Here is a 21,246-nt window from a genome sequence, read left to right as displayed (position 1 = left end):
TGTAAAAGCAGATTCAGAATAACTTTGGTGGAAAGTAATTTAATGCTATATCTACAACTTCATTTTTATTAATTACACTTCTGATCCTTGTACTTACCAGTGAGCGTTGTTGATAAGCATGTCCATCTGTTTATAACCACAGTGTATCCCCCTTCTAATGGCTGCCTCCAACAGGATGACTCTGTGTCCCGAAGCCAGACTTGTAAACATTTAAAAAGGTCTTGAGCAATAGTTCTGAAACTTTTTGAAGTTTTGGAAATTCAATTCTTCTTTTTTCTTTCACTAAATTGGTCTTCTACCTGATCATTTTCATAATAAACTTTTTTTTCTTTTGTTAAGCCACTTAACCTTGACCTGTGAATCATTCAAACATAAAAAGATACCTAACTTCACAGGTGCAGGGACGAACCAGTGTTGTGCCTTTACATAACAGAGAGCTTAGAGACAAACCCTTTTTAAATTGCATCTGTAGGTACTGTTTCATAATAGCCTGTCATAAAAACACATCATTTGTTCCCATTTCTTTAGTTCATTCCATAAAAATAATGATATAAAATAATATTGTTAGCCAAAAACTTAAAAGCATTTCTCAGCATGGCACATCGTACAAAGAAAACAAAACCAAAAATTGAGAAGTGGAAGGAAAGCCTAAACAGGAGAAGGAGAAAAAATTAGTGGCAACTGGACTTATGGGGTAAATTTTTAATTCAAATCATCGTCAGTGGTGTTGGAGAGCTTGTCAAAATTAATGGAATTATGAATGCAGAAAAGCACAGTCAGAATTTGATCCACCATACAAAACCATCTGGGGAAGTATATCTGATTGGCAACAGCTTTATTTTTCAGTATGACAATGATCCCAAACACACTGAAAGTTCAGTAAAAGCATGCCTGGATAGAAAAAACAGATAGTGACAGTCCCCAGAGCCTTGACCTCAATATTACTAAAGCAGTGTGCGATCATCTTGACTGAGAATGGAACAAATGGCAGCCAACATCAAAAGAAAAGCTTTGAATCTTATTCAGGAATCCTGGGGAAATATTCCTGAAGGCTTCCTAAGAAATTACAAGAAATCTTGAGAGCTCAGACTGTGTTTAAGAATAAAGGTAGTCATACCAAATATTGACTGTCAAGCGTGTTAGAATTCTTCATTCTTTGTTTTTGCTTTAAATGTTGTAGAGTATTTCTATCTATTCTTGCACCTATTCCCCATTTGCACAATCCTGCATACGTAAGTCCTTGGCCACCTGCTTAACAGCTTCAAGGTTATTTCTTGAAACAGCTATGTTGATGATTCACAGCTGTACTTTCCCGTTAAGCCACAACCACAAGAGCCTCTACGATTCTACTCAGCTAGTACAATTCAATATAAAATTCTTTGCTTCAAATGATGGTGTTACTTTTGATCAAGATCTCCAAAGTCATCCAGCGTTGCTCTTTTCATCTAACAAAGAAAATCAAACACATCTCTCTTAGTCTGCCATCGATTAGTCCAGAAAGCAGCAGCAGGGATTTAAATAAAGGTGTTTAACTAGTTTAACCTACTTTATTAGTGTGTTTAATTCCAATGCCTGTATGCACAAGATTAAAAAAGCGACTGAGTCTCGCGCAGATTACTTTAATAAACAAAAACCTTGACTATGGCAAGAATAATCACTGTTGATGCTGTGCTTTTAAGTTTGGGTGATATTAAATTACAAATAAACTAGAAATAAATCAGTTTAAAGCAGGTGTTTTTTGTTTCCTTTTGTACAGTCCAGCTGAATATATGACACTTTAATGGTGTGCCTGCTGACAAAACTGCATACAGTCAGCTGTTAGGACACATTTGCCGACAGAGATGTTTCTCAGTACGTCTAAAGCTAAGGAAATTGTTTCCTCTCAATGTTCTTTGTTGCCATCAGAATCCAATTACCTTCAAGTGAAAAACATATTGGTCGTTTTGTCCGACCCCATCATCAACTTTAACCTGAAATACATTTGGGAGCCACAGCAGAACAATAATGAGAACTTCATTCATCCACCTTTAGCATTTGACACCAGATCAGCTTTATTTAAAGGACAGTGAAGAGTTTATTGTAATTCTGTTTACACACAATAAAACAGTTAAACACTTCAAAGTGCTGGTACAATTTGTTGAAATACTATTTTTTCTTGCCACCCTTTGGAGCTTTTTCTAATCCTTGAATGTATTTCCGAGGAATTTGATAATGATCTGAAAGGAGAATAATAGACAAAATGACTTTATTTGTGCAGATGAAGGAATTATGATAAAATACTGAATTCCCTAAAGGTCCATACCCAGCAGCAATTTGCCAACTTGTTGAATCTGGTTTCCTTGGATCTGGACCAAGACTTTGTCCTTGGCTCCGGGGACAGGCTGCAAGACAGAGCTGGCCTGAACTCTATGCTGCAAAACACTGGCGACAACTGCAGGATCCAACCCGTACACTTCCAGGTTCTTCATCAAAGTCACCTACAGGTTGCATATATAAAACAACTAATTAAAATATTTAATCATTCATGTTAACTAGTGAGGTCATTACTATATACAATCTGTATAAATGGAGGGCACTGACAAGTTTATTTTTCAAAACGTAAGATGCACCTATAATATATCATTCATTACTAGATTAAAAAACAAAAACATATACATGATGTGTCTCCAATGACAGCGATCTTGGCTGGGGTGTGGGGATACCACTTTTTTTAAGAATGAAATATCTATTAGCTGGATTGACTGGAAGTTTTGCACAAAGATTTATAGCTCCCATTTTGCTCATTGTTAGGAAAAGAAGGATTACAAAGTTTAGAAAAATTAAGAGACACCTATGGTTTGGAAAACCAAGATTTTTTCAGATATCTCCAAGTCAGGTCCTATTTCAATAGTAATATAAAAACTACAGAAGAACATAGTGAAGGCCTAGTCCCCGTTATAAAAGAAGCTTATAAAGGTCAGATTAAAAATAAATTGATTGCTAAACTCTATCGAAACCTACAATCACTTAAGGATCAATCAACCAATTATATTAAAATTAAATGGGAGACGGAGGCTAAAATCAACATATCAGAGGACAGTTGGTTAAATATATGTAGAACACAGATGGAAACTACTAGTTCAGGTTATTGGAGGGAATTCACATGTAAAATTTTAGGTTTAGGTTTATTAGGTTTTTTATAACACCCAAAATAAAATACAAACAAAAAGGTAAACTGACAGATGGACAATGGTGGAGAAACTGTGGGGAAAACATGGCAGATCATTTTCATATATTTTGGAAATGCCCAATAATCCAACCATACTGGAGTGAAGTGGTCGAATCAATTTACTTGGTGACTGGTCTCAAATTAAATTTGGATTTCTGTACTGTGTATTTGGGCGATATCCCATCAGCAGCCTCCTTAAGGGACAAAGCGCTTAACAGGAGGTGGCTGGAGAAAGAGCCCCCAACAAAGAAAGATTGGATAGGAATAATGGAGGACATATATAGAATGGAAAAACTTACTTTTTTAACCTCAAAATGGACCAATTTCATAAAAACTGGAGGAAGTGGGAGAGATTTGTTGAAGGTGGTAATGTGGGAAGTAGTAATATACCTGTATATTCACACCTAGCCACACTCTGTAACAGTTAGACAGAGGCGGTTGCAGTTAGCCTCCCAACAGTCTGCAAAAGAAGTCATGAAGCAAACAAAAGAGGCTCCCTTATCAAGAGTATCCCAGCCCAAAGGTGTTTCTTCACAAACAGTTAATTCCATTATCTTATCTCATCAAGTATCTACCAGTCTGCAACAGTTAGACTCGATGATTACACATAGATGATTTAACTACATTAGGGGCCAACTGTAGTTCCATACTTTCCACATTTTTTAATTACAAACAAACAAACAGTTAATTCCATTATCTTATCCTATCATGTCAGAGGCCATGTCCAACAGAGTCTCCAAAGACTTTCCACCTTTCTTCCTTACATCCTGCTCTTTTATCTCTACATCTCATAGGTCAACTGAAAGTAGCCCCGCCTATATAAAAACACCCTAATCAGACACCCTGCATTCTTCCACACTACTTCACAACGGGCCCTTGAGAGCATAACACTTCGTTCATCAGCGCGGTCAGCAAACCTAACAGCGTTCTTTTTAACATGGACAACATATATGGTAAGTAAAACAAGACTATTAATGGATTCTTAAATGTATACCCCAGTATATCATAAAATATTCAAACTGTTTTCTTTTTCTAAACAAAAGCCTGATTTTTAGGAGATTGGCACAACGGGGCACCACACGTGTCACTTACAGAAGGTCTGTGTTTCTTCTTTTTTAAAAACAGTCATCAGTTCACACAAAACGGTCTGTGCCTCATTGTTTTAGAAGCAATCTTACCTGTTTCTCACATAGTAACATTTAAATGTATATTTCTCTTTGTTTCTACAGGATCACAAAGCTATATTGGGCAAACTACACCTCTAAAAAACACAAGGTAAATACGGTGTTACACATGTTTTAAATATATGCGTGTTTGTTTAAACCTTGTATTAACTGGGCTTATCCCCTGGGCACAGGGTCAATAAGTTGTCCAGAAAAACCTACAGAAGCGGGTGCAATAAGACCAAGCCATACGCTAGGTATGTATACAAGTCTCTATACATGACACTCAATTTAAAGGAAGAAAGGTTTTAAATATTTACAAATGTTCTAATACACCAGGCCTGAGACAGAGTACGCAGCGTGTCAAGAACCGGGGCCATCCGGAATAACGCAGAACAATGTGTGAGTATAGGCAAAAATAAATCAAAAGAGCCAAACACATCCTGTTTTTGAAATGATACACCATGTATATATATTTGTTTCTAACACCCTTCTATCTCCACAGTGATCACACAACCCCTTACCACTATGAACCCCATGAAGACCCCTTGATGTTTTTGGAATATTTACGCGATATCGAACTCCCAGAACAACAACAACCAGAAAACCCACAACCTTTGGGCAACAACAGTGACTCGGAAGCAATCTTCATCACAGGACCACACATACCAGTGAGTGAGTGTCTGCCTAGTGATTTCAGCAATGTTTTTGAGTACAGTCTATCAGATTTTAATATAAATGACATACCCACCATTTTTGTATATCTGACCTTTTATAACTGACTGATATGTATGGGTAACTGTATGAAGACTAAACTGAAGTTATTCTTTCTGGGTGTCTGATGTATTGTTGTTGTTGTTTTTCGTCTACAGAATAGCTGCTTGAAATGGGGACCCCCTGTGATCCTAAAGATCATCTTGACTGATGGAACCTGTCAAAGGCTCACTCTCTCCAATGGACCACCTGAATCAATTGAGGATCTCATTGTTGAAGTCAAGAGACAGTGTGGTCTTCAGGGCGATTTCAGACTTCAGTTTATGGATTCCTTGTTTGGGAATGAGTTCCTTAATCTTACCTCAGTTTCAGAAGTGGCAGACAGAGGGACTCTTAAAGTTATTGACATGTCAAGACCCACCACTATGCAGCATGAGGATTATATCATTCTTGATCCTGTCCAGGACTCCGAAGCCCTCAGCTGTTCCTCTGTTAACGATTCTTCGTACCTGTCTGGTGGATCTGTGGACACGGATGTGTTGTCATCAAGTGAGTCAACAAGCTCACGATCTTCTTGGCCTGCTGTCTTTTATGTGCCCAAGTTTTCGTATGATGCTGAATTACAACTTCAGCAGGCAAAAATTGCGTACAATCAGAATGGAACTGCACTTATTCCAGATCCCAAGTTGAAGTCAGCCATCCTTGAAGGTTTGGTGCAGGAAATTGTGAAGTATAAAGTGTATGTCAGTGATAAAGAAATGGATCAAGTAGCTCAGAGTCTGATCAAGAAGCATCCCTGTCTAACTGAGACAGGCTCCAACACTGGATTTGGAGGATGGAAGACCAGTTTAAAATATAAACTCTCAAACTATCGCACCCAGCTACGAAAACTGGGCTGCCCAGAGGTGACTGTAAACTCTCTAAAGAACAAACCTGTTGGAAGATGCAGTGCAGCCTTTGGTGTCAAAAAAGCAAAGAGGGCAGAAGTTAACTTTTGCCCAACATACCCACCAGAAGAAACTGAGGAGAGCCTGGAGGCAATGCGGAAAACTTTACTCTTGGACATAAAGAAGAAGAACAACAGAGAGTTGGTGAAATTCAAGATGGAAAAGACTTTTGCCTACAGAAGACATGAAGTTGTTCGTGATGCACCAATGGTAGAGGCTTTCATGGCAAGATGGCCTGCTCTATTTGATGTCCATGAGGTAAAGTTTGACTCACACCGGGAGTTCTTGGAAGAGGTGTTAAGCTAAAATACTTTAGGCACATTTAACAGCCAATTTCTTCAGCATTGGTGATTGTGGCCTTCTTCCTGGTGTTAAACATTTGAAGCTCACTCTTTTGTGCTGATGTTTTCAGATCAATGCTGAGTTTAAAAGAATTACCACAATCCCCCTTCAATCAAAGTTCCTGTCTCAGATGGATCTCCACTTAGACAACCTGGTGAAGCTGTTCAAAAGAAGAGGAGGACAGCTTGGACAAAGACTGAAAAAAGTTGTGGCACAAATGGATAATGTAAGTGATAAAGCCTTAACACAACTATGACCCCCTTTGGACAAAACTTTTAATTGGTTAAAAATTGTAAATGTTTTTCCAATGATAAATGCTGTCATCTTGTACTACTTTTACATCTGCTTGTTTTTGTTTTAATCTACTTAGTCAACTTTATTAGTATGTGTGCCTTTACTTTGAAAGCATTCATGTAAAGTACAGTACTAAAACCTAAAATCAATGAGAAGGGCTGACTGAAGATACTAATCACACAAATTTCATTTCAGTGTGAAGATGTTGATGCTGGACGTGAGTGTGTCATTAAGGGAGTGTGTATCTACATGGGTGAAGATCCTGACAACCTTATCCGGGAGTATGTGGTAAGTACTTGGGGTATTTTATTTTATTTTTTGGGGGGGTGGGGGGGGGTGACTTTCACCAGTACATCATATTGCTCACTTGCCATGGATTGAGTAACATGACTTTTATTTTATTTATTTATGTATTTTTTACAGGACATGGATGAAGACGCCATCAATGAGGCCATTGAAGACACCACTGTTGGAATTTATCTTCTTAAAGAACAAGCTTCAGCAGATGAACAAGAAGACATTGGAGTTGTCCTTGAAGGCATCAGGGTGGTGAAGAATTTGGATAATGTAGCATTTGCTGTGGTAATGCTATTTGGACTCATGTATGCACTAAACCTTGCCTACCCTGCTGACCTCCGCTACACCTTTGAGGTTTTCCAGAAGGTTTTCATGGAACTGGATGGAGCTAAACTCTCCAACAAAGTTCTTGCTCTCAAAAACCGCCTGTTTCACTGAAGGGTCAAAGACTGCACTTCAGTAATTCTTTACTGAACACAAAACAAAGAACTGCAATGTTATACTGCTGATACTGTTTGTTTGGGTTTTTTTTGTTGTTGTTGTTGTTTTTTCTCATGTGACTGCACTTCGAGGTGACACTTTTTTTTTTCTTTTCTTCCTTTTGGTGGTATTGTATTGCGAGAAATGTTTACAGAGGTTTTTTAGCAATGTGCTCTGGGTCAACCTTTACATCCTGCTTATATGTTCAAAAGGAAGATTCCTTTAGGTGTTTGGTATTATGTGACGGTGTCATTTAAGCTTCAATTTAGTAAAAAAATTCTGTACAGCTAAATACAAAATGTGACATGTATGAAGATATATCTTATCCTTAATAGCAGCTTGCTGCCTCTTTGAGTTTTGGAAGACCAATTTAAGCTGAAATTGTTCTATATATGTACAGACTTGATCATTCAAAGCAGCTTGCTGGTTTCTGTCTCTTAAACTCCAGGTAACAGGAGTTGTAGAAATGTTAAATGCAAAAAAAAGTTATATTTGTGTAAGCCTGTTTGTTCATGGATGCTTTTTGATTCTTTTTCCAAGTAGGCTTAATTTAGTTTCAAACTTTTAATTGTGAAATTAAATACAAATATGTGTAAGATGACAGGATCATTAATAAGCACTTATTTGTAGCTTTCTTGTATTGCTGCTAAGGTCAGTTTTGAGGGGAAATATTTACAAATGTTTTAAATCTTTCTTTCAGTTATATCTGCAGGCAATCGCTAAAACTGTGTAACAAGTTTATATGCTTGCTGTTTTCACTGCTGTTAAAATAAAGGTGAACTTTTCAGCACTCACATTTTTTTTTTGCCTTTTTTGTCAATAACATTTAGTTTATATTTACATTATTATATTGTACATAGGCAAGAAACCAAGGACTGAATTTTTATGAAGTTGACTTAAAATAATTAAGTAGGATTTAAAGCCATAATTTGTGTTGCAGGAACATAATTATAATGCCTTTATGTTACACAATTTCATTAAGTACCACTGACAATCAAAAATACGTTGGTGTTAAACTTTAAAATATATCAACATTATGTAATACATTGATATTTTGGTAACAGATAAACAGTATGTACATCGAACATGATTTTTTTAAGTAATCTAATGTGAATGAAATACTTTGGCTTTACAAGTAATTATTACTTGTTGGAAAGTGGAAAATTAAGTCAGTCATACTTATTCATATTATGTGGGACCGATGTACACAATAAAATCAAGTAAATTGAAAGAACTTTTTTTTCAGTGTGGTAATACTAAATATTTTATAGAAGCGTTTAATGATGCCACATCAACAACATACGGGTATCTTTTAATAGACTATAAAGCCAAGACCCCGGACTATTTAAGACTCAGAACAAATTTACTGTCAGACCGTCCGGTTGTTTATATCCCAAAACAAAAAACAGTGAAGAGGTGAAAGGATGTCATCACGCATGCGGAGGAATCTGTCTCTGTTGGAGTTGATATATAAGTCTCCACCGGCTCTACGCAGAGTTATTATTAGCAATGCAGGCTTGGATTTCATCAATGCATTGTGTGAGATAGCCTTTAACGTATTGCAAGGTAACATTCCACTGACCAATCAGCAGTACAAACAGCTAAAAAAGAAAAAATCTCTAATCAGACTGATTGCTGACAAAAAGATAAACACTTTGAAAAAGAGAAAGACAATCAACCAATCTGGAGGGTTTTTACTACCCTTATTAGGGGCTGCAATCCCTTTCATAACCAGTCTGATAGCAAACAGGTGAAAATGGAGCATGTGCAAAAGATGTTTTTGGTGCCTCAACATCAGCTGGACTTATTGAAACAACCGCAACAGTACACAGGCAACATTAGACAACAGGCTCAGAATGACTTGGACAAGGATAATAATCCTGCCCATCATAGATGTTAGTTCTATAGTGTTCATGACCGTCTTTGTTGCCTCAGTAGTAATCCAAGAGCACCTGTCTCATGTTAGATATTTCAATGACTGAATCAAACACGGAATAACACAAGATGTTCATTGTGCGGGGTAGTGGGTTTCTGAAACGGGTTTCAAGCCTAACGTTCCCAGTTTTAATTAACGTATCGTTAATTAAAACTCGCCGTCATTGCCTGAATGTCCTTCGTCAGCTTCCAGATTGAAACAGAATAAAGTATACCCGTTACCAAAGTCGTCACGTGAAATGGCTAGCGACCTGTCCTTTAAATGTCTTCCAGTGGTTTGTATCAGCTGATAGAATTCTCTGGTATACTGTTTTCTCTGGAAATTTGGCTGGAACGGTTTAGCAGGATAAGCCTGACCCCCAGCGTATAAAGAAATGAATTCTATATCACAGGTTTCGAAATGAAATGGGTTACGGGTTGGACTTCCTGTAAAAGCTTCATTATCAATGAATGCAATGATGACAAATTTAGGTATCCTGCCCATATATAAATTGTCATTAGTTGATACTCGAGCACCAGCCGGTATGGAGAAGGTCTTTAAAGATACTCTGCCTATAGCATATTTTGCGTTTGCATGGTGCAATGCCTTGTTGTGTGCAAGTCTGACGCTCGGTGATACACTCACTTTCTTGACAAAGAGACTGGCTGAGACAATTTGAACTTTGTATGCATTGGCATCCGCCGTCATGAGAGCAAATTCATCTTTAGAGCGCACAAATTTCAGTGACAGATCAATTCCATTAAGTATCAGTTTTTCTTGAAAAAACAGGTCTGCATGTACAGGCGCTATCAATTCAACAATGCTGCTATTTGCTGTATATTTGCCTCTGGTCACAAGGCCTTGGTTGTCCCCTTCTATGGATGTGTCATTCATGTGTGATGCTGTATCCTTACAGAATAACCCGGTGCTGAACTGTGTATCTAAAGTGTCCTTATTATAATTGATAAGACATTCTATCACGGCTCTATATGGATATGTGTTGGATGATTGACTAATTAGACGGTCTCCCAAATTAACGTCAACCTGCGAGAACAAGGTACATCCGGGATAATTAATAAATCCCACGTTAGCGTCCCTAGCCAGGTTTGAGCCATCAGCGTTTGTGATTCTCACACGCGTGTAGATATATGTGTCATTTAGATCCAGGTAATCTTCTCCAGACGATGAGATGTAAAACTCGATCGGGCCTCCGTCAGTGATTGCGGAAACAGGCGGTATTTCAATAAACATACTTTTCTCAATGCTAGTCTGTGTGTAGGGAACGGTAAACAGATCCAACTCTGTTTTTACACATTCTCCAGATTGACTGTGTAACAGCGCCATTTAGAATATGTCAAACGCTGTAGTTTTTGAACGCCTAGTTTGGGGTCTTGTCACTCCGCGTGACGGTGTCCGTTTGTTGGATGTTCTGCCTGGTTTTGTGGTTTTACGCTTTTTAGACATAGTGCGCGCTGTGGGTGGGGTCTTTGAAGTATAGGGCGTATACACATACACCCCATTACCGTCCTGCTTAGTGGCTGTGGGCTTGGTTATGTTGGATATGACATCAGACACTATGCCTGATGCAGCTGTTTTTAGGTGGGGTTTGACTATACTGACTCCTTTTTTAAACAGCGGTACTGCAAATCTAAATAAGCTGCGGAACAACCCCCCTAGACCTGCGCCATATTGTGTGCTGGTCCCTATATACCCTCCCAACTCCCCCCCGTCTTGCGCGAGGTAATATTTTAGATATTTTGCTTCATCTGTGTTGTAGACACCCATCCTTTCTTTTTAAAAATGCTGTCTTATCGGTCGGAAGTGTAGCTTGACAAACACCTTACTGTATAAAAAGGGTATGTGTTGATTCTGGTCGTCTTTCAAATCAATTTCTATGTCGTCGATTAATGTCTTTGACACAGGTGTGTAGTGTGGGCTGTCAAATTGCAAAATGGTTACACGCCGCACATCGTCTGTGATATTTATAGCCCTTAATAGCCGCGCATGGGCATCACCCACAACTTGGTAGTCGGCAATATCTGCATAAATAAACATGTTGTATTTTCCGCCGTATATGTCAGCAGGATGTGGCGCGTATGTGTTTTTATAATGAAGTACAAACGGTTCTTCTGTTTCAAATCCTAGGATTTCTGCCAGTCTCCCTCTAAATGTGAGCATGCTGCCTCTAGGCCCCATAACACTGACATAGTTACTAACTGTGTTGTATTGTGTTTTAATGTCCGTTGTGCCCTGGTGCTGTTGGCATTTCAAATTAAATTCTTTTATTATTTGCTCCACAGAGGTATAATGACCCACAGACAGCTCGATCGTAGTTACGGCTAGGGCATCATCTTTGACAGGGTTATAAATTTCTACTTGCGAGTCTGGTTGTGGAAAAGACAACCAAGTGCGTGGGTACTGTATCTCTATAACAGCTACCTCATACTGATTATTCAAAACAATAGGTTTTGCTAGTTTTGTTCTAAAATTAGATATCTTATTGCCTGGGTAAACATGAGCCGATGCATTCGAGAAGAGACTCACAGAAAAAGCCTGCTTTGTTGTTCTTTTTATCCATCCTTCTTTACTCCGTCTCTGCACTGTGATGAATGAATGACTGCAGAGCTGTGTCATCCGGGTTAATCACGCATCAATGTCTTTTTCTGGAATCCATGAATTAAAACTTGCTGGCCATCCTAACCATTTTACTAGAGCCATCTTTTTCCGGCCCACTTTTTTTCTAGCCAATATGCTTTCAATTTTAAATGTTTTGTGTTTAATCAACATGGGGATCCTGCCCTCGGTAAGTATATCCTCAAATGCGGCTGTTATGGCCGGGCCCGTCTTGGTTGTGAGACATCTAACCCATGCATATTTTGAGAATACATCTATACATGTTAGCAGGTATCTGACACTGTCATTATCTGCCATGTATTCAGACATATCAACCAGATCGGCTTGAAACTGTTTGTCGATTCCATTAACCAATACTCTGTTTCTGGGAAAGTGGATCCTAGCTGGTTTATGGAGTGTGTAAGTGTCATCTTGTTCTAAATAATGTTTGACCTGTGATAATGAGGGTTTTACCCCTGTTGCCTCGGCGGTAGCTAAACGGAGCTTATTTAAACTGGCCAAGCCAGCAGGATGGGCCGGATCATGATAAATTTTATACAAGGTGTTTTCCATGATGTATGCAAGACACAAATGACTAAAATGTTGGTGTTAACACGTCTTTTTATTTCATTCACACAGACAAGGAATACTGAACAGTATACATTAAACCAGGTGTCTCCCAGCCCAGTAGTTACCAATCATGCAAAGCATGGCTGGTTTAACAAGCTGGGCATAACGACTTGATTCTAACAGCAGCCCAATGTTGTCGTTAATTGCGCATGCTATATGTTGTGATGATCTCAGTTCAGTCATGGTGTGTGTTACGTGTCTGCAGGCTGCATGTTTTCTTTCCCTCCCCTTTTGTTTGCCATTCCCTTAGGTCGCAGACTGCAGGCTGATGTCAATCTGTGTGACGTCCAACTAATTAGAGGAGGGAGGCCCTGATTGGACAACCCAGGAGTGAAACCCTTGATAAGGAGACTCACCTGTGGCTGGGCGCGGCTCTCTTCCCTCCTTGAATTGTTTGACACATGTGCGACGTTTTCCTGCTGTCTTTCTTTTGTTTGATGATTGTGGTGGGAGTAAAGTGGACTAGGTAAGTTTGGGGACCCCATACACTTACTCACGTAGAGTCTTTGTGTTAGAAACACTAGGTAAGTAGGTTGGTGCCACCCATGTAATTTTGAGCTTGTTTTAAGTTGAGGTTTGGGTCTATCTCTCCTGTTTGTTGCTTTTCTAGGATAGTAGCTCAGCTCAGCTAAGTTTTGGTTTTGTCTTTTTGGTGTTTTTTTTTGGCACAACCTAACTGTCCCTTTTCCCCCCACATTTGTTGTTTGAGTCTGGGTTGTTTATTTTGTGAGAGCGCTGCCATTAAACCTTCTTTTCATAACACCTGTACTGAGTTTCCGGAGTTGTTGTGTTATCCCCTCCTGCCCTCGGGGAGATGTAACAGTGTGTTCTGCAATCCTGCTGAATTGTGTTCCAGTCCCAACGACTGTGTATGCGCGTACAAACAGTCGAATGGCAGGGATGAATCGGTCTGTCATAAGCCTTATCATCACATCGTCATAGTAGGTGTCAAAGAAATACTCGGACAATTCGTGCAAGCAGCTGTGTTGCACCTGACTGGGATGAGCTGTTTGACATCTGTAGCATGTATCCTGTAGAAAGTCATTTAGCGCCAACATCAGCAAGTGGTGGGTTGCAAGCTTGATGTCGATAATGGTTTCCTGACACAGACCCGATCCTGTAGGGTCCTGCGGCAGCAATTGTGGAGAGGGGGGTGGAGTTGGTGGGGTCTGGATTAGCAATGCTGGTGGAGGTGGGGAGTCTGTGAGGTCCCATGCTTGCATGTCTCCCTCTGAAAAATGAGAACGATAAAAAGATGTTATATTTTGTTGCATAGATACGCGCACACACACAAACTAAACCTACCATTTTGTTTATTTAGTTGTCAGACGGCCTTATGATTTTAGGTTTGCACAGGGTAGAAGGCAAACCAGTCTTCGGACAAGTCGCAAAATCATCAAAAACAAGGCGTTTTCTAATACCCTCGTACGCAGTGTTGAGACTACCCTCTTGATGGTGTCGTCAATCTGGCTAAACAGACGCAGCATAGGTCTCCAGTCGCACCACTGTATAAAAAAACATGTCCTTAAACCATGTAGCGCGCTCTTCTATGCTCAGAGGGTAAGGATTTAACCTCCAGTTTTCAACCCCTCTGACAGCAATAAGACTTTCCCTGTCATCACATACACTGAGAAAAATAAAGTCATCGGGGCTACGGTTGAAGCGATCAGCCTCGACCCTGTAAAGTTCAGGGCCTGTTGGACTGTTCCACTGGGAAACATACAGCATCTCTGGGAATCCCACACTGTCCAAGTCCGCACAAACAACTGTGCGAAAGACTTTCCAGTTTCTAGTAGACATGCGTTGTGTCTCCCCCCCAAAACACTCCCTCACCACAATCTACACGAAGTATAACTGCTCCGTTGGTATATTTAACGGTATACACATACCCATTACTGCCTCTATATTCTAGCTTAAATTCAGTCCCATCTACGGCGTTTTCACAGCGCTGCTTTTTGCGATGAGGGCCCCTGGGGCATGCGCCTGTAGACGTACCTAGTATGGCTGTGGCTTGGGCGATGTCCTGACTGCTCGTCATGGTTGATACAGATGTCATCCTGCACTCCTTAGTTAGAGGTGTCTGCGTTCCTTAGGTCGCTTTGTTGATGCTCCAAATGGTGAAGGAGTCCGTTTTATATGTACATGTCTTAGACTAGCCCAGTAGGAGGTGTCATTACCCCCCTCTATTTAAAACTATTGGCCTGTGAAACTTTTAGAAAAGTGAAATGCCCCTAAAGTAGTTAAATCATCTATGTGTAATCATCGAGTCTAACTGTTGCAGACTAGTAGATAATTATAAGACTAGTTGCATTAAAGCCACATTGGGGTTGATACAGCGCTAGTGTGACTATGTACTTTTAGAAGTATCACAGTTTATTTCTAAAGGGATACATGTTGTTTGTGGTGCTCTATTTTAAAACTATTAGCCTGTGAAACTATTAGAAAAGTGAAATCTTCCTAAACTAGCTAAATTAAATGCTGTGTGGGAATACACGGTTTTTAGAAGTATCACTGTTTATTTCTAAGAAATAAATAGGGTAGTCTTTATTTCTAAGACTACCCTATTTATTTCTAAAGGGATAGCTGTTATTTGCGGCCCTCTGTTTGAAAACTATTTGCTCCTAAATAGCACTAAAGAAAAAGCAAAATGCTCCTAACTAGTTAAAATACCCCTAAAGTAGTTAAATTAAATCATCTATGTCTAAATAACAGAACTCTGAGACCTATACAATCCTTTAAAAAGAGTTTAATTAAAACACATAATGGTTTCATTAAATAATACGCTATTAAACACATGTAAACTCATATGACCCCCAAACCCACATGCACGTGCAAAAAGTCCGTTCTCGTGCACGTGCACACGCACATGGACGCGGAGGGGGGGGGGGCAAAAAAAGTACAGGTATATTACTACTGTGGGATGATGGGTGGTGGGTTATATAACCAGAGCTTAACTAAGTATTTTCACACAACTACTGGAAGAAGGAAGGCCTGCTAAGGACGTGGTCACTGTTGTTTTTTTTGTTTTTTGTTTTTTTGTTTTTTTAGAAGGCAGCTCATAAAAGAGACTGGAAATACTATTATTAATACTATACTAATATTGTCAGTGTGTATTATGTTTTTTTTGCTGTTTTTTTTTTTTCCATGTGTGGATGACTGTACCATGAAACTCATGCCCATAATGAGCGCATGTAAGCTTTTTACCACACTATCTGTATGATAAGTGTTAAATATTTTAGTGTATGGGATATGCTTAAGAATTCATAAAAAGCACCAAGGTCATTAATCTATATCAGTACAAACAAACAAATTCATCCAGAAATAGCCAAACTGGAGAAAGAAATTGGCACCTTCTTATTCGACCCTCGAGAAGCCACAGTAATGTCAATGGGTTCAATATGGCCTTTCTTTACTATAGGTGGTTGCCCTGGAAACACAGCTTGATAGCACTCCTGCATTCTTCCCAGTGTTCTGTGGAAAACAAGGTTAACTTTTAGCATTAGCAAAATGGAAAAAACAAAACAAAACATAGTGTGGATACTATAAAAGTACAATCTGCAAAGATTGCAATGAAGAATTTACTTTCCAAAATTCCCAGTAGTTCTTTTAATTTCACTGCACACAATGCACTATTTGTGCAAACCTTTCAGGCTATGACAGGAAAAACCCCACTGAGAGCAGACTGGGCAGCCACCCATCACAATCCGCCCCTCTTAATGATGCTGGTGACTTGTCCAATCTTTGGTCTGCGGCAACATTGTTTCATGGATTTGAATCAATTGCTGATCTCTTATGAGAAATTTGATAACTTTAATTATTTCAAGCAGTTCTACAAATGTGGATAGATGAACAAAATCTTGCTTTTTTGGTTTTGCCTTTTCGTCTAATGTTTTGAAATTTTAAAAACATAAAGTCACCTTTAAAATGAGGAAAACATTGCCCTATCCATTCAATTAACCTTTTCTTAAATCAAATACCTGAGATCTAAGCCAATCATAACCTAGCAAAAAACAAACAAACAAACAACCCCCAAATTACTTTAACTGCATTGCAAACTATGTCAGCAGCAGTGATGCGTTAAAGATTTACAGATCAGACCAGGATTAAATGATGCATTAGTACGATTATTTAATCTTTCTGATGGGCAAGGTTGGCCCACTTTAGTAATTAGAGGCAATTTAAATGTGGATTTGCATTGGCTACTTTAACCAGTTAATCTGTCTAATTTACTAAAATACTGATGTATTATATACAATTTACATGCAGTTTCCGTTATTGAATATTACAGAAATAGGGCTGTTCGATATAACGATATATATCGGATGCCGATATGAAAAAGTCAATTGTTCTATAGTTTGTTTCGTGATGTCACAGAATAAACTTTTTATGGCGATATTTTTTCATCGTTTTGATGGTCACTGTAGAATTTCTTATGTTTCTCTTATATTTAATAGAACCACACTACAGACGGACAAGCGACTGTTTTTATGCGTTTATGTTAGCAACAACCACGGTAAAACCATCCCGTGTCCGCTTGTTTATTTTCCACATAAACCTTTCACAATAAAGCTAAAGATCCTGTTGAGACTTTTCAAAATAAACTGAATCACATGAAAGAGTACGCAGAGCATTTACAGATGAGAAGCAAAAAAGTGCTGTCAGGTAGGGCTGCACGATTTTGCATAAAATGAGAATCACGATTTTTTTTGGCTTAGAATTGAGATCACGATTCTCTCACGATTTTCTTTTCCAGTATAAATATTTATTGCACTTATTAACTGCACATCAACTTCGTAACAGTTGAGACTGAACATAAAAACAATAAATAAACATAAAAACAACAAATGTCTCACGTTTTGTTGTTGCCGCAAAATGTTGTACTGCTTGAAATTCCGTCTCCACCGTTGCTCGACACTGCGTGTATAGAGCAGGTAGTGCAACAATAGAAAAATAGTTGCGGGACAGCACTGTGTAGCGTTTGTCTAGGGTGTTGATCATTTTCCTAAATCCCTCGTTTTGCACAGTGTTGATGGGAGCCATATCATTGGTCGGGTGATAAGTGATGGCCTCCGTAATTTCTTTGTGCCTGCGGAAGTTCGACGGGTATAGGGAAGCGCTGTATAAGGTTCCTGTTATTGATGTTTGGGTGGTTGTCCGGGACGGATTTTCTCCTGTCACTTTCTCGTCATCCCTGACGTGCTCTTCGTTGTTTTTTCCCTGCTAATTTTAGCATCACATGGCACAGCTTCTGTATCACGTGGTATAAGGCTCCGCCCTTGTCATTTGTTGAGCAGGAAGAGTGAGCGCTTGTTTTCATGCAGATTATGTCCCGGATCAAAATGCGGTACAATCGTCGTTGTCTTTTTTTTTTTTTTTTTTTTTTTTTTTTTTTCTTTAAATCGTTGTCATTTGGAAATGAGATCGCACATAAGTATGAATCGAGATCGCGATTTTCTAACGATTAATCGTGCAGCCCTACTGTCAGGTGCCAAAAAAATAAACCTTAGAATCAAACATTAGAATCAGCTTTTCCCCGCAGCACGCTGTGTAATAAATACTAACAAAGAAAATGTCTAAAAATGTATAGTTTCATGCATCGGTTAAAACACTTGACTCCAGGTACACGACCGGCTAAGAAGAAGACCCCCCCCCCCCCCCCAAAAAAAAAACAACCCTTTACCCAAATCGAGTTGCCTGACATTCGCGGAATTTACAGAAATTGTAACATTTTTGTGATATATACCGTTGTTGGGTTGTTGGGAGGATAGATGTCTTATATCGGGATATGAAATTTGGTCACATCACACAGCCCTATACAGAAATGCAAACTATTTTTGTCTATTTCTAGTACAGCTGTTTTTAAGTGTGGGTGGTGTACAGTACTTCAAAAAGCAACATGTTCAATGTTGTACACAGCGCTTTAAAAAAAGTTTGTCTTTACCTGCTAAAGAGGTCATCCCATTTGAGAGAGACTACCTCCTGATACTCTGATTTCTCCAGTAAGCAGTCACACAGAGTTGGGTTGATGGTCACGTAACTAGTAAGGAGGACAAAAATAGTGAGGCTTGAGGGATGGCACTAAACAGGGAGCATGCTGCACTGTTAAGCCATGCCAGCTTTGTGGCAGATAGTTTATTTTCTCCCATAAATCACTGCTAGTTTGTTTCACATCAGATGAGGAACAAATTATTAGAAAAGGAAACATGAGATGTTTTTTGGAGTCTCAGAGTCACATTTAAACATTTTAGCTCATTATAATGTTATTAAGGTCAGTTCTGTATTTAATAGTCAGTGAGTCTGCTGTTCACCACCACGCCCGGTTCAACTCAGCAGCATGGTCTCCAGGTTTTCAATGTTTAGTTGTTCTGTGTTCTTCTGTCTGTGGTTTTTCAAATATCCACTCTGAATCACAGTAGAGTTTTGAACAGCCTCTTACTTCTTATTATTTTCATCCACCAGCTCATTGTCCTTCACATACTCCGTGACAATACTTCTTACTTCAGCAGGATGCAGTGTAGCTCCTTTCCTAAAGAGGCAACAAAGCACACATTAGTATCACCGATCAATACAAATGAGAAAAACTTATAAAGGCTACCTAAGCTTTAATAAAAATATCTACTTTCTTTTGATGAGTTTATTTCCTAATAGACTAATCTATATAAAGCAACACAGCTAGAAAAAAACTGCAGATTTAAACTTGAATCAGCAGTTTTACTCATCCATCCATCCATCCATCTTCATCCGCTTTATCCGGGGCCGGGTCGCGGGGGCAGCAGCCTAAGCAGAGAAGCCCAGACCTCCCTCTCCCCAGCCACCTCCTCCAGCTTATCCGGGGGAACACCAAGGCGTTCCCAGGCCAGCCGAGAGATATAATCTCTCCAGTGTGTCCTGGGTCTGCCCCGGGGCCTCCTCCCAGTGGGACATGCCCGGAACACCTCACCCAGGAGGCGCCCAGGAGGCATCCTTGTCAGATGCCCGAACCACCTCAGCTGGCTCCTTCCGATGCGGAGGAGCAGCGGCTCTACTCTGAGCCCCTCCCGGATGGCCGAACTTCTCACCCTATCTCTAAGGGAGAGGCCAGCCACCCTTCGGAGGAAGCTCATTTCTGCCGCTTGTATCCGCGATCTCGTTCTTTCGGTCACTACCCACAGCTCGTGGCCATAGGTGAGGGTAGGGACGTAGATCGACTGGTAAATAGAGAGCTTCGCTTTTACACTCAGCTCTCTCTTCACCACGACGGACAGGTGCAGCGTCCGCATCACTGCGGCCGCTGCACCAACCCATCTGTCAATCTCCGGCTCCCTTCTCCCATCACTCGCGAACAAGACGAACAAGGGCGATCGTGGCTCAAGAGTTGGGTGTTCGTCTTGTAATCGGAAGGTTGCTGGTTCGAGCCCCGGCTCGGACAGTCTCGGTCATTGTGTCCTTGGGCAATACACTTCACCTACCGCCTACTGGTGATGGCCAGAGGGGCCGATGGTGCGATATGGCAGCCTCGCTTCTGTCAGTCTGCCCCAGGGCAGCTGTGGCTACAACTGTAGCTGCTTTCACCAGTGTATGAATGTGAGAGTGAATGAATAGTGGCATTGTAAAGCGCTTTGAAGGATCCTGAAAAGCGCTATATAGATGCAATCCATTATTATTATTATTATTATTAAGACCCCGAGATACTTGAGCTCCTCCACTTGGGGCAGGAACTCGTCCTCTCCGTGAATCGCTACCTTATCGTGGTGGAGGGGTTTGTGTGTCCCAGGGATCCCAGGGGCTATGTTGTCTGGGGGCTTTTGCCCCCTGGTAGGGTCTCCCATGGCAAATTGGTCCTGGGTGAGGGACCAGACAGAGCGATTCAGAAGACCCTTATGAAGAAAACATCAGGGGAACAGTTTACCCTGCCCGGGATAGGGTTACCGGGGCCCCGCCCTGGAGCCAAGCCCGGGGAGGGTGCCCGAGGTCGAGCACAGCCCGAAGAGGAGACATGGGCCCACCACCCGCAGGAGGCGCCATAGGGGTCGGGTGCATTGTGTGCCAGGCGACAGCCAGGAGCGGAGGGCCCTGGCGGACCGATCCCCGGCTGCCAAGACAGTTTTACTCAAAGTATTTAAATTAAGGCTAAGAGATTTAAAGCTCAGGAAAACAGATGCAGGGTTGTTGATTATTTGAGGTACTTGAGCATTTTACCCAAACAAATGCTCCTGACCGCCTGTGGCTAACTGAGCTGTTTTGGTAGACCTACACTGGTGGTTTTAATGTTCTGGCTAATTAGTATATAAACAAACAGTCCTTGGAGTAATAGTGTGGGTTCTCCACAGAAGCTTCTGAAGCTAATTTAAATTTATTTAAAAAAATCTCAGTCCAAGATTGTTTCAGTATATAGTCATTTCATTGGATATTTCAAGGGATTGTTTTATATGAATTACACTGCCCTCCAAGAATTCAGACAATAACCCTTTTCAGAATCAGTATAAACATTTCACCTGTCACAACAGGTCACGCACCGTACTAGAAGCTCCTGGATATTAAAACCTAAGCTGGGAACGCCTACAATTCCCACGATGAGTGGTCACCATACAAAGCACACTAGGAGGAAGATCAAACCAAGTTATTCAGCAGGGGGCAGTTCTTTTTAGAAAGCATTGTCATGCG

At 40.2% G+C, this 21,246-nt stretch overlaps 2 protein-coding genes and 1 pseudogene across 3 annotated transcripts in view; 1 reads left to right on the top strand and 2 right to left on the bottom strand.

Moving 5' to 3' along the window:
* Window positions 1-663: 663 nt before the first annotated feature.
* The window catches only part of eif2d (eukaryotic translation initiation factor 2D), a 29,326-nt gene continuing 8,743 nt past the window's right edge, over window positions 664-21,246 (bottom strand). Inside the window, exons 11-15 of one of the 2 annotated variants that reach the window (XM_085442767.1) lie at window positions 19,040-19,129; window positions 18,545-18,640; window positions 15,954-16,074; window positions 2,303-2,477; window positions 664-2,216 (exon numbers count right to left, since the gene is read on the bottom strand). In XM_085442767.1, coding sequence (XP_085298893.1) covers window positions 2,146-2,216; window positions 2,303-2,477; window positions 15,954-16,074; window positions 18,545-18,640; window positions 19,040-19,129 — 553 coding nt within the window. In that variant the 3' untranslated portion in view covers window positions 664-2,145. Of the gene's footprint in view, window positions 2,217-2,302; window positions 2,478-12,161; window positions 13,835-15,953; window positions 16,075-18,544; window positions 18,641-19,039; window positions 19,130-21,246 lie in introns of those variants that run through there. The other variant, XM_085442768.1, reaches the window with a different exon arrangement.
* LOC146684794 (uncharacterized) lies at window positions 5,256-8,199 on the top strand. Its single transcript, XM_085442769.1, has 4 exons — window positions 5,256-6,290; window positions 6,445-6,600; window positions 6,864-6,956; window positions 7,092-8,199. Exons 1-4 carry the CDS (start codon window positions 5,409-5,411, stop codon window positions 7,401-7,403), a joined length of 1,443 nt encoding a protein of 480 aa, XP_085298895.1. The 5' UTR covers window positions 5,256-5,408; the 3' UTR covers window positions 7,404-8,199.
* LOC146684793 (uncharacterized) lies at window positions 13,841-15,946 on the bottom strand (annotated as a pseudogene).

Source organism: Copadichromis virginalis, linkage group LG20 (assembly GCF_057382275.1).
Source record: "Copadichromis virginalis isolate Kocher_CV1m ecotype Utaka linkage group LG20, C_Virginalis_male_GT1.1, whole genome shotgun sequence".
Taxonomy (NCBI): Eukaryota; Metazoa; Chordata; class Actinopteri; order Cichliformes; family Cichlidae; genus Copadichromis; species Copadichromis virginalis.
Note: the sequence above shows the minus strand (reverse complement) of the source record. Positions and strands in the feature narration are given on the sequence as shown.